The sequence below is a fragment of the Chiloscyllium plagiosum genome, chromosome 5 (genome assembly GCF_004010195.1).
Source record: "Chiloscyllium plagiosum isolate BGI_BamShark_2017 chromosome 5, ASM401019v2, whole genome shotgun sequence".
NCBI classification, from domain to species: domain Eukaryota; kingdom Metazoa; phylum Chordata; class Chondrichthyes; order Orectolobiformes; family Hemiscylliidae; genus Chiloscyllium; species Chiloscyllium plagiosum.
In genome coordinates, this window is record NC_057714.1 from 24444305 (window position 1) to 24457653 (window position 13349).

The 13349-nt window shown below is 39.1% G+C and overlaps 1 protein-coding gene across 1 annotated transcript in view; it reads right to left on the bottom strand.

The window, feature by feature from the left end:
- Positions 1-3252: 3252 nt before the first annotated feature.
- The window catches only part of gpnmb (glycoprotein (transmembrane) nmb), a 42109-nt gene continuing 32012 nt past the window's right edge, over positions 3253-13349 (bottom strand). Inside the window, exons 8-11 of the mRNA XM_043689752.1 lie at positions 12982-13084; positions 11583-11785; positions 5378-5468; positions 3253-4010 (exon numbers count right to left, since the gene is read on the bottom strand). Of these exons, the coding sequence (XP_043545687.1) occupies positions 3845-4010; positions 5378-5468; positions 11583-11785; positions 12982-13084 (563 nt within the window). The 3' untranslated portion in view covers positions 3253-3844. The remainder of the gene's footprint in view (positions 4011-5377; positions 5469-11582; positions 11786-12981; positions 13085-13349) is intronic.

The following is a 13349-nucleotide window of genomic DNA, read 5'->3' on the forward strand; positions in this document are numbered from 1 at the left end:
GAAATTCCATAACAACATCAACAATCCAGAGGACAGGCTACAGACCAGAACCACTAGAAAACCATCATCCAGCAGGGAGCTATATGCCACGAAAATGATTTCTGCCGCTCCACTGAACAGATTACACTGAACACAGAACAGAACATCGAGAAGGCCCACCCACCACCCCCTACAACCACAATTATCACCCACCAATGCCCACACTGCAACAGAATCAGTGAATCCCAGATTGGCCTCTTCAGCCATCTGAACACCCACAAATAGACACCCTCGTGGCACCAGAATGATCACCAATGATGACGACTATGCTAAGTACTCTTGTATAATGATAAAAGATGCACACTATTAAACATGGTTACAGTACAAACTGAAATAAGTATATGTTAATGATGAGTAAAATTTGACATCCAGAAAGAAAAAAAATAATCATAAAACATTAAATTAAACTCCCTCTACTATTTCAAACTTGCTTTTCCTCCCAGGATGGGGGATTTCAAGACCGGAGGCACATATTTAAGGTGAAAGGAGAGAGATTTTAAAACGACATAAGGGGCAAATATTTGCATAGTGGATGGTTTGCGTGTGGAATGAATTTTCCTCAGGAAGTGGTGGACGTGGGCACAATTACAACGTTTAAAAGACATTTGGATAAGTATATGAAATGGAAAGGCTTGGAGGGATATAGGCCAAGAGCAGGCAGGCGGGACTAGTTTAGTTTGAGATTATGTTCAGTATAGATAGGTTGGACCGAAGGGTTTGTTTCCATACTATATGACTGTATATTGAACAGACAGTTCGTTTGCTTTTATGGAACACTGCTACCTTCCATTGTGTATTGGTTAGCTGCAGCAAGATAGATCTGTGAAGAGAAATCAAAGTTAACGTTTGGGGTCAAGTGACCCTTCCTCAGAAGTTCTGAAGAAGGGTCACTTGACCCGAAACATTAACTTCGATTTCTCTTCACAGATACTGCCAGACCTGCGGATTTTTTCCAGCTACTTCTATTTGTTTCTGATTTACAGCATCCACAGTTCTTTCAGTTCTTATCAGGATAGATCTTTTCCTGGTTTTATGCATATGGTTACTGATTGTACAAATTTCATTTACACCAGGCAAAAAATTGAAGTGAAGGAAGTACATACCTTTAAGTAAACCTGCTCAGTTTTACATTCACTTAAATGAACAATAATAAGATGAAATCTAATAAAAGGATCCCCTATTCCTTGAAAGTTTCCTGTATTACTGAGGTGAACTAAAAACCTCAATCTGGAAGTTTCTTTTAACTAGTATGAACTATTTATCCAATTTGTTTTACTTGGTGTTAATGCTGTTGATCACATTTTATGTAACAAGATAATTTTAAAACAATTAAATTATGGTGTTGGGCTGGCTAAGATACTCCATTATCTTGTGACTCAGTGCACCACACACAGCAGTTGGCTATTGAGTATAAAACAGATGAGGATGAAATTCACAAACTAAAACTACAATATGTCTTCATCTAAAGTTGTGATTGTGTTCCAGAAATCACAACTTGCAGTGAAACAATATAAAGTGAATTATAGGTTCGACAGGAATCAATGTTTAAGCAAGAGCTATGTTCCCTCAGACTTCCTTCTTCCTTCCTTCTGTACAAGTTGAATTATTACACTATATTACAGTATATGCATTCCCAGCTGAAATAATTTGGAAACTAGAATACATACAAAATATAAAAAGAAATACAGCCCAATATGTAGCTTATACAACATCCAAAAAATGTACTCCCTTGAATTTTTCAGTTAAAAAATCACAACACCAGCTTAAAGTCCCATAGGTTTATTTGAAAGCACTAGCTTTCGGAGCACTGCTCCTTTATTAGGACCTCACAGCCATCTGATGAAGGAGCAGTGCTCCGAAAGCTAGTGCTTCCAAATGAACTATAACCTGGTGTTGTGTGATTTTTAACTTCGTCCACCCCAGTCTCACACCAGCTCCTCCACATCTTGAATTTTTAAAAATTAATCAGATGTTAGAGATAGCCAGTTACAATGACCTTGCAACTCCTATACTGACCAACTTCAGCCACTAGATGAAACCATTCAGTACAAGTTCACACCATCTCAAAAACACTAAATTTCTTTAAACTGCGTACTATCCCATTTCAACTTTGTAGCTGTTGTTTTTTGTGTGAGACCCATGTGATTTCACTGAGGCCATTTGCTTGATGTGTTTATTACATTCTTGGGGTAGGCAGGTAATGAAATTGCTGTGCCTTTCACTCAAATTAACCATGTAATTGCCTCTTTATTGTCTCTGGTGAAAACAATGTACTGCACTTTAATATAGGAAAAGATGTAGCTACAATCTAAAACAAACTTAAACCCTTGCTAACTGGGGAGGATGAAAAGAAGGAATCCAATTCACCCTCTTGCCTTGATGGTAACACTTTCAACTAACCAGAAACCAAAAGAACTGCAGATACTGGAAATCTGAAGAAAAAACTGACATTTCTAGAAAATCTCAGGAGGTCTGGCAGCATCTGTGGAGAGAAATTAGCATTAACATTTTGGGTCCAGTGACCCTTCAGAAGTGACCTTTCTTCAGCATGGTTCTGAAGAAGGGTCACTGGACCTAAAATATCACCATGAACCCAAGGAAACTCAAACATATCAGTGGAAAGCAGGCTATACCACTAGTTCTTCATTTGGAGGCTTACAGAAGATGTTACCTGGTATGGTGACGAAACACCTGAAAACGAACCTTCCAGCTCAGCAAGCAAACCTACATGCAGAACGTCAAGCTGAGCTACAAATCTTCTCAAAACTCGCTAATTCCGTCTTGTATATGAGTCACTATAAATTAGCAGACAAATGCAGCAAGAAATTAGGATGGATAATGGTGGCCTTCACTTCAAAACCTGGATATAACCTATACAGAGAATGTTGGGAGAAAGTCAGCAAGTTTGGCAGCATTTGTGGACAGAGAAAAATGGCATTAATGTATCAAGTCTTGTGTGACTTCTTCACAACTGAAGAATCTTACTGGACTCAAAGTTGTGACGAGTTTCTTCAGCATGCTCTGTGTTTGTTTCAGATTTACAGCATCTTGAGTATTTTGCTTTTATTGGATACAACCTAATCTATAGACTCAGACAAGAGGGCAAAATCACTGATAAATAAACGTTGTGGATTTTTTGGCTAATTTTTGCACAAGTCAATTCCAGACATTCTTCCCAATTTCAAACTGATAAAAGACAAAAATAAGGCCAGTTTTTGTTTTTTATAATTCATCATTACAATAGTTTATTTGACATTATCTGTTTTAAAGACTTTTGACACAAGTCTGAGAGATACAAGTAGAAAAGTTAATTTTATGACTATCATATCTAAGCAAATGTGCAGAAACTCAAAAGCTAGCACTTCTAGAAGGGTCTCTGTGAACATCCCTTTTGTATAGATTCTTAACTGAAACATGTTGGTGTCAATAGAAATCCAGTATGTGCATCCAGGTACTGCCATTTTGCCATCACTGTACCATCTCATGAGAGTCATAGAGATGTACAGCATGGAAACAGACCCTTCGCTTGTAGTGAATAGAATGAACTTTAGAATGGCATTTAAAAAGTTTATCTCCAACATTTGCAGTTGCTTATAACGTTTATAAATACATATAGACTTATACCCTCAAGCACTGTGAAGGAGAGCTGGATTTCAAGTAATTTATATTGTAATCCACTTGTAAAGAGGAGCTAAGCAGTATAATATAATATTTCTATATTCAAGATTTGCAGAAGCAACACAAGTATTCAGACAGAAAGTTGACTGTTCCTGGAGCACACGTCTGGTTAGATGAGTATCTCTGATTAAATGACTCCAGGTTTCTTCAGTAATGGGCTCTTCTCATCATTCACAAGGAAGAGTTTGTTTCTCAGGTTATTGAAGTACACAGTGGCATCACCATTATTCACCACCAGTTGTTTATTTCTGTCATTCAATCGTCTAACAATTGGTGTATATTCTTTGTAACGCCTGCAAAGTAAGTTTCACATCCTTAATGAATCAAATTGATTGTAGTTCCTGCTTCAACTGCTGCCAAAAACATGTACAATGTATTTTATGAATTTGTAAAATATAAAACTTAAGTATGAATTGTTGCAATCCATAATGTGGAAGATTGGAATATCTCCCAACCATTTATTTCTATTCATTATCATAAATTACATTCTTAGAAACATGTTTTAAAAATAACCTCATACAGCCTCCTTTAAAGATTTTCAATACTTAGATAGTTACATACATTTTATTCATTTTCAAGACTCATATCGCTCCTGAGGGACTTCTGCCTTATATTTCATAATTAGGTGAAATTTCCTGACTACATCATGTTACACAACAAGGAAATGTATGACATATTAAGCATAGTTCCACCTTATTTCTCTAAGCTTCTTTGCATGAGGATATTAAAACTTCAAGTGCTGGACATAGAGGTTACTGAATGGACTCTATTAAAGGCTTTGTCTGCATGCTCCCTTTGTGAAAGAAATTCCTGAAGCAAGAACTTTCTAGAATCAGAGAATATGTTTTCTAAAAACATATTTGAATTGATATTTGGTTTCAGGGTCTGGGTAGTCACCTGGCCAGGCTAATCACCTGCTCATTGTAGAATCTTCCTAAATTGAGCTCAATGTAATCAAAATTAGGCATTAGCATCAATAAAGTTGAACCAGAGCTCTCTTGTCCTGCAGTGGTAGTATCCCTAGCCCTGGACTGGGAGATACAGGTACAAGTCTCACCTGCTCCAAAGGTGTGCAATTATATCTCACAACAGGGAAAAGAGATCCAGCCAATTCCAAACAAAAAGAGACCTTTCAGCATTACGGCTTCTATTAGAAAACTCTCCCAGAAGATAACTGATCCCCTACAGGAATTATTTATTTTAGCCTGAAAAGTTTTGGGGCTATGTATTGTGCCTAATTGAGATTCATACCATCTCACATCCAGCAACAGTATTTAAAATATAGACAGAGCAGAATTCCCAAGAAAACCCAAAATCTTTCCAACCAGGCACAAATACTTGAGGTGGGGTAGATACAGTAGAACTTTTGGCCATGGAATTTCCTACTGGAATTTAATTCATCGAATAAAATGAAGAAAAATTTCAGTGTAACAAAGTTTTGCTCTACTTTCAAGTCACACAACTGAAAATTAATCCCAGTTACATTTTGGAATTGATCAGAAGGAATTTAAGACTTACGTCATGTGAAAAGGAAAGGAATTCAATGTTATTACAACTTCTTAGTATATTTTCCCTATAAATGGCTTGTATTAAATGCATTCAGATTTTTAAAAATCAGTTATTTTTATGCTTCTTTTTCTGATGATCACTCAAAACTTACTTGTATAGGAAAAAGGCAGCACCAATAATAAGAATCACCAGGCAAATGCCAAGTATTAAGACACCATGCAGGCCTGTATTACTGCTGGAACCTGCAAGTAATTCAAAATTGAGTCATCAAATAAAATCTCTTTTTAGAGAACAAGGCATATATAAGACTCAGATATCAATGATCATCATCATCTAGGCAAAGTGGTAAAGCAAAGTAAAACAAATTGAAAGCTGGGATATTTAACCAGAAAGCAATGTTTGGATTCCTGTAAGAGTGGATCGGTCCACTCCATCCTTCTCCCTAGCGACTCTGAGATGAAGTCAGTTCATACCCTTGGTGTCACAATAATTAAGAGATGAGCTTCCCACTTCATACTGTTTCATCTCTAAGACTATCTATTTCCACCTTCATAACATCATCCAACTTCACCCTGTCTCAGTTTATCTGCTGATGAAACTCTCTTACATGTTTTTTATTGCTTTTATACTAAAATATTCCAACACATTCCTGAGTGGTCTTCTACACTGTACCCCTCCATATATGGGTCATCTGCCCAAATCTCAACTCACAGCCAATTCCTTTCCCATCACCTCTGGACTCATAGACCTAACCTGACTCCCTGTTAAGCAATGTCTTAATTTAGGTTTTCATTCTTGTTTTTAAATCCCCATAGTCTTGCCCCTCCCTAGTTTTATCTCCTCCAACCTCAAAATCTCCCAAGATGTCTGTGCTCCTCTAATTCTGGTCTCTTGTGTGTTCCAATCGTAATTGCTCCACCATTAATGGTTGCTTCGCCCAAGACCCAAACTCTCAAATTATCTCTCTACATCTCAATACCTCTCTGCCTTCCTTTCTTCTGTGTTTGGTAGACCATATTGTGTGCAGCAAAAACAGTACACAAGATTGGAGGAGGTACAGGTGAAATGCTGCTTCACCTGGAAAGACTGTTTCAGTCCTTGGATGGTGAGCAGGGAGGAGGTGAAGAGGCAGGTGTTGCACCTTCTGTATTTACATAACAAGGTGCCGTGGAGAGGGGTGTGTTGTTGTTGGTTGTGAAATGGATTAGGTTGTCCCAGAGGGAATGATCCCTACAAAATACAGACGGGGGAAGTTATGGGAATTTGACTTGAAACATTAGCTTGATCTCTCCCCATGGATGCTGTCTGACCCACGGTGATCTCCAGGATTTGTGGTTTTCAGTACAGATTCCAGCATCTGCCGTAATTTGTTCCAACATCCTCAGAGTGTTAAGCAAGCTAGCGACAGCGATACTTGATGCATCGGTTGGTTTTCTTTCAAAATTCTGTATCTTCTGGAAAGGTTTCTGCAAACTGCAAAATAGTAAATGTAACCCCACTATTTAAGAAGGAAGATTAGTGGAGGACGATGGTTAGAATTTTTAAAGGGTATGGTTAATAACCTACCCAGGCACTAAAAAACATCGACAAAGTTGAGAACATTGGGACAATTGTGAGATGGTCAGCAAGGATCTTGACATCGGGAGGAAAAAAGTCTTATTTTTCAACCATGTGTTGAACAACAAGATGAGATTCTCGCTAGTGAGTGGGAAAAGGCCTATTTGCATACGGAGCATACCTGCCAGATTGAAACTAAATAGCGACAATTCCTGACATTGTCCTGACATGAAAATCACAGTAGTTACCTGCCAACTCCACTTTGCCACTTGCTCATAAGGACATCCATCTTGAACACCAGTCCACAACTTCTCAGTGCACACGCCATGAGCAGTGGCCACATGCATCCCCTGCCACAGATATTGGTATTAGACATGTACCAGCCTCACCACACTCTCATGACACATCTCTGATCCACTTGTATAATGGTTCTGCACTTCCATGCTGCATTTTGGAGTGCACCAGCACTTTTCATTGGAACGCTGCTGCCAGGACACTTTACACACAGATAGATACCAATATCATAGATTTAACCAGATAACATCTCAAGGATTCTCACTTGCTCTCTTTGTATTCACTCACTTTGCACCTGTTTAGATGCTCACAGCATCTCTACTTTGCCTTGTCTGTCTGCATTTTCCCAAATGCCCAAAGTACTTCTTGTTTCGCTTTTTATTGCAGATACTAAGCCAGACAGCTTCTCAAGGTTGTCAGCAGTCATCAGTCAAGGGGGTGGACATGTTACTTTATGGTATCATGTGACACTAGTCTCACAGCTGCACTATGTGCCAGCGACATACACACCAAACACATGGCATGTGCTTCAATCAAATGGCAATATCTCAACGTCTAAAGAGAGTGGTCCTCAGTCAAGGAAAGGTACCCTTCAGTCAGAGGATCCAGTCCGGGGACTCACAGGAGGTCAGTCAGGGAGCTGCACATAGGTTAGTCAGAGGACTAGACATCAGCCAGGGATGACCATCCAAGTCGGTCACGGGGTGGACCACAGTCAGTCCTGAGAATTCATTTGCTAGATGTCTAGGGGAAATCTTAACGAGGGTCACTGACGTGAAAGAGATGGTGAGGAATTCAATTGAGGGGATTGGACACAGCTTGCTGGGATGCAAAGGGGGTGACAATTGTCAAGGGGGGGTGCATTAGCATATAGTGGGAGGAAATGATAATGGTATGGAGGGAAAAGGGATAATATGGGAGAAGAGTCATCAGTCAACAATACTCTGGTTTTGATGGTGCAATAGTGCATGACTATACTTGGCTTGTTGACACAATATGCCTAGGACTGAGAGGGTAACATGGGGAATTGAACAGTTAGATACTCAAGTTGGATATGGACATAGGGAACAAGAAGTCTACTGAGTGATATAAACAAGTTAAGTGATTTGCTTTTAAACAAGTTAAGTGATTGGGGAAAAATTGGCAGATTGAATATAATGTGGGAAAATGTAAGTTTGTGCACTTTGGCAGGAAGAAAAGAAGAGTTTGATATCATTCAAATTGGTTAGGCTACAGAAAGCAACAGCACAAACAGATATGGTGCTCCTAACATATTATGAAAAAACGAGCGTCCAATTTCATTGGATAACAAGGAAGGCAAATGCAATGTTGGCCTTTCTTTCAAAAGGACTGGAATATAACATAGGGAGATTTTGTTGAAACTATACAAGATATTGGTCAGAACACAGAAAGAATACTTTGACAAGTTTGGTCCCTTTATCTAAGGAATGATACACTGGCTTTGGAGGCAGTCCAGAGGAGGTTTACTAGGTTGAACCTGGGTCTGTAGGGATTTTCAAATGAGGAAAGGTTGAGTATTGTATTGGTTGGAGTTTAGAAGAATGAGAAGGGGTTATGATTCATAAAGGGGTTTAACAGGGTTGACACAATGATGTTATTTTCCCTTGTGGGAGAGTCTAGGATTAGAAGGCATAATCTCAAAGTAAGAAGTTGCCCATTTTAGAAAGAGATGAGTAGGACTTTTTCTCTCAGGGTGGTGCATCTGTGGAATCTTTTACTGCAGAGGGCTGTCGAGCGTGGATTGGATAGGCAAGGTTGAGATAGGCAAATTTGTAGTCATTGAGGAAATCTAGGATTATGGGATAAGTCAGGAAAGTGGCTGATCAGAGCAGCCTTGATCTATGGAATTCTCTACTGCAGTGGGGTATGGGTGTGGATGCTCAATTATTGAGCATATTCAAGACAAATTCAATAGATTTCTGGATACATGTGACATCAAGGAACATGGGGATAGTGTGGGAAAGTGATGTTGAGACAAATGATCAACCATGATCTAAGTGAATGGTAGAGTAGATGCGAGGTTGAATGATTCAACGCCTGTTCCTACCTCTATAGGTGAAATTTTCTTTTTTGTGAAACTGTATGAAAGTGTGGGAAGGGCTTCCACTTGAGACAGGTTTGGTTTTCTAATGTAATTATGTTGTTCAGCTCATTATATATTCATGCTTGAGTAAAACACCAAATTTTATAGGCAAAAATCTCTGAAGTCCACCAGGACGTTGCAAGTTCCAAAATCCAGGCACTATATTTAAAAGATATCAGATCAACAATTCACCCTCTGCAACCAAGAAGCATCAGTCAGCTTCTGCGCTTCACCCCTATTCACCCCTAGAAATGTCAAAGAATAGGCAAAAAGTAGCACTATATTTTAGTAACACCTCCCTAGAAGTTCTCCTGAAGACTGTCCAAAGAAGAGAACCTCTTTGCTCTATGGATGGCAACAAGAAACCATTCCAACCGATGAAGGCAGCTTGGCTGTTTTGGTCAGCATGTGTGGGTGGTCCAGAAGAAGCTGGTCTCAGTGTCACAAGATGATGAATGATGTGCTCGCTCTGACAGGGTATACACCACTGTCTACTTAAAGCTTCAAGCCCCTAGAAGTGTGAATTCACATAGTAAGGTTGACACAGCCCAGGACTGTCACAGCCAAGATGTTTCTTGTACCATCATTGTCACTTATTTGCACCAACTGTATGTCTACTACTTGCACCACAGTGGTATTCCCACTCATTCATCTTCTAGGGTTCACACTTAAAACATAAAAGAAGCTACAACACTCAGCATCTCATACAACATAAAGTCACTGACTCATCTTTACAACTAGGAGAATGTGATCTGATAGCTTCTCATCAAAGACCTGCCTGGGATGAAGGCACAAGCACAAGAGAAAGCCTTTTGAGTTCAGCCCACTTGCATACCCCAATCAGATTTCTGTCATCAGACTATGTGGTTGCTTCACTTGGGCAGGCTTGTTGGCCTGGTCAGGTTTCATTCCTAACACTTAAAGCGTTTAATAACAAATAGTCAGGCTACATAGTACTGAGACTTCTTGTGCTGATCAATGGGAAAAGGCTTCACATTGCTGGCTTTTTAATACTGTAAGTGATTGCACAAAGAAACACCTTAGTTATGAAGTAGTGGAGTAACTATAACATGTTTTTATTCATCAAAGCTTTAAGGAAAGAATCTACTCGTCAGTAGACGTTGAGTTTGGGAACACGTTTCCATTTTTGCCAGGAAAATTGTGGCTATGAACATAATTCTATTGTAAAAAAACTCAAATGAACTGCGGATGCTGCAAATCTGAAAGAGAAACAGAAATTGCTGGAAATGCTCAGCAGATCTGGCAGCATCTGTAGAGAGAAACCCTTCCTCAGAACTCCGAACCTCACTTGAAACATTAACCCTAATTTCTCTCCATAGATGCTGCCAGACCTGCTAAGTTTTTCCAACAATGTTGGTTTTTGTTTGTGAACATACTTCTACTGGGCTGGGATGCTAATGAGTATTTATGAAATGCAAATTTTTGCAAAACAGGAAGGCGAAAGGGTCTGACAGCCTAACAGCAAAACATTAACCTGTCATGTGCCACCCAATTAAATTCCTCTACCCACCCCTCTAACATCTCTAGGCAGGTAGAGAAAATTCAACCCTATATGCCTAGGGAGGGAATGTGAAACCATTCAGTTCAAATGCAAAAAAATTGGAATATGTTCTTAATGGCAAGAGACTAGAAACTGTGGAGGAGGAAAGTGGATTGGGTGTTCAGCTATGGATAATGTAATGCTTGTGCACGTTCAAAAAGTAATTAAAATAGTTAGAACATGTTGGCATTTACCGAGTATTGGAATGCTGAAGGGAGGAAAGTTTATTTCTATTGAGCAGAGTTTTGGTCAGATCTTATCTGGAGTATAGTGCTCAGTTTTGAGCACCACAATTTAGGAAGGGTATGTTGGCATTTGAATAGTGTACAGTTCAAATTCAACAGAATTATAAGAAATTAATTTTTGAGAAAAAGGTGCATAAGCTTAACTTGCATTCCTTTCAGTTTATAAGATTGATCTAATTGAAGTTTATTTTTTTTTAAATCAACTGAAGTGTTAAAATAATTTTATACAAAAGAGTGGAAATTTTGAATTTTCTTCTTCCAAAAGGCTGTAGATGCTGTGTCATTGGAAATTTTCATGATCGGAGGTTGGTAAATTTTTACTAGGCAACGTTATCAAGGATATGAATCAAAGGTGGGTAGATGAGTTACTGTATGTCGTGGTCCATCTGAATGGTGGAATAAGGAACTGAAGAGACTGTGGTTAGTACGTGTTTCTGCTCACCAAAGTGAAAGAAATACAAATTCAGATCTTAAACCATAATTTCTGTGGATTAGTTAATTTACTGTATTCTTAAATAGCAGGGAAGCTACAATACAAATGAACCTTGTGTAGTTATTACTTAAAGAAGTCTAGTCATTGAAAATAAGTGCTTACCTTCAATTGATACCAGAGTACTAGCCACAGCTAAACTGGTATTATCGCTCAATGTGATGTTGACGCAGTAGATGCCAGATTCATTGAAGCGTCTATGAAGGGTCAAATAACATGTATCAACAGCCTCAACAGGGTCACAGATCATGTTTTGCAGCATCATGCATGAACTGTCGCCAATTATAGTGCAAACGTCAGTAGGTATACTGCAAGGGAAAAACACAGAAGTCAGGTTATAGCTGAGATCTGGGCTGCAATTCCATAAAAGTAGACCAGAACATTGAACAAGAAAATACTGCAAATTATTGCATCTATCTAAATGGGGAAAAGGTAGGAGAATGACACGGAGTAAAATATTTACTCAGAAAGTTGCTACAGACATGACATGCTAAAATGACTCCTTCTGCAACATAATACTTCTGTGATTCTGAGGTAAGGTTCGACAATATTACCTAAGCAGCTGGATTCTCTACCCACACCTGCAAGTCTTTATAAAGTAGAAGTTCTGCTCAGTCAGAATCTGGTGTATGAACAGTACAGGTTCCTCATTAAACTGTGTCTCTTCAAATGCAGATATATTCTATCCCTCAGAATTTTTCTAATAATTTCACCTCCACATAGGTTAGACTGACTGGCCTGTGATTACCTAGTCTATCCCTTCCTCATGTTTTTTTTTAGCAAACCTTCAGTCCTCTAGGACCTTACCTGTGGCCAGAGAGGATTTGAAAATAACAGTCAGGGCCTCAGTATCTCCTCTCTTCCCTCCCTCAAATAAAGTACCCCCCTCCCCTCCCTCATCAATACCAGCAGTTGCATGTTTCCTACCTGAGCCCTTAGCCAGCTGTGGAGTACTCCTCAACAGCTGGGAGCCAGTTCAAGTAGACTAGCTTCTAGGTGAGGATCTTTCAAAGAGAGGTATTTTGTTTGGAGTTAGAAATCTATGTAATAAACTTCTTGGTTTCTACTCTGAAAATCCACTCATCTGCTGAGCAAACCTGGCCTTGTGAACATGGAATGCTCTGGTCCAAATCCAATCACTCATGGTCAGACACACATTCATCCTTGGAAAGGAAAGCTGCAAAACAATCTAAAAGCAACTTTTTGCTGAGTCAGTGCTCTTGGAAAAAGGCACCTGGAGTTAATTTGAATTTTTTTTTACTTAGACAGTTGTGAATATTTTGTATCCCTCAGAGGGTTGGGAATGCTCATTTGTTGACCATATTCAAGGCTGAGATTGATTTAAGATCTTTGGACACCATAGATATGGGAAAAGATATGGGAATCAGGCAGCAATACAAAATTGCTGTAGAACACCAACCATGATTTTACTGAATGATACAGTAGGCACCATGGCCCCCAATGACTTACTCTAGCTTCTATTTCTTATAAAGTACATACTCACCTGCCCTTACATGTGACAACAAAATTCACCATGGAGTTCTGCTGAAGTTCTGTGGAGATCTGAACACTGGTCACCTCCACAATGCTGACTCCGACAATTCCATCTAACAATGAAAAACAATTCAAAATAATTGACAGTATTAGGCAAGAACTTTCGAAAGCTGATTGGAGGCAGATGTTCACAGGTAAAGGGACGGCTGGAAAATGGGAAGCCTTCAGAAATGAGATAACAAGAGTCCAGAGAAAGTATATTCCTGTCAGGGTGAAAGGGAAGGCTGGTAGGTATAGGGAATGCTGGATGACTAAAGAAATTGAGGGTTTGGTTAAGAAAAAGAAGGAAGCATATGTCAAGTATAGACAGGATAGATC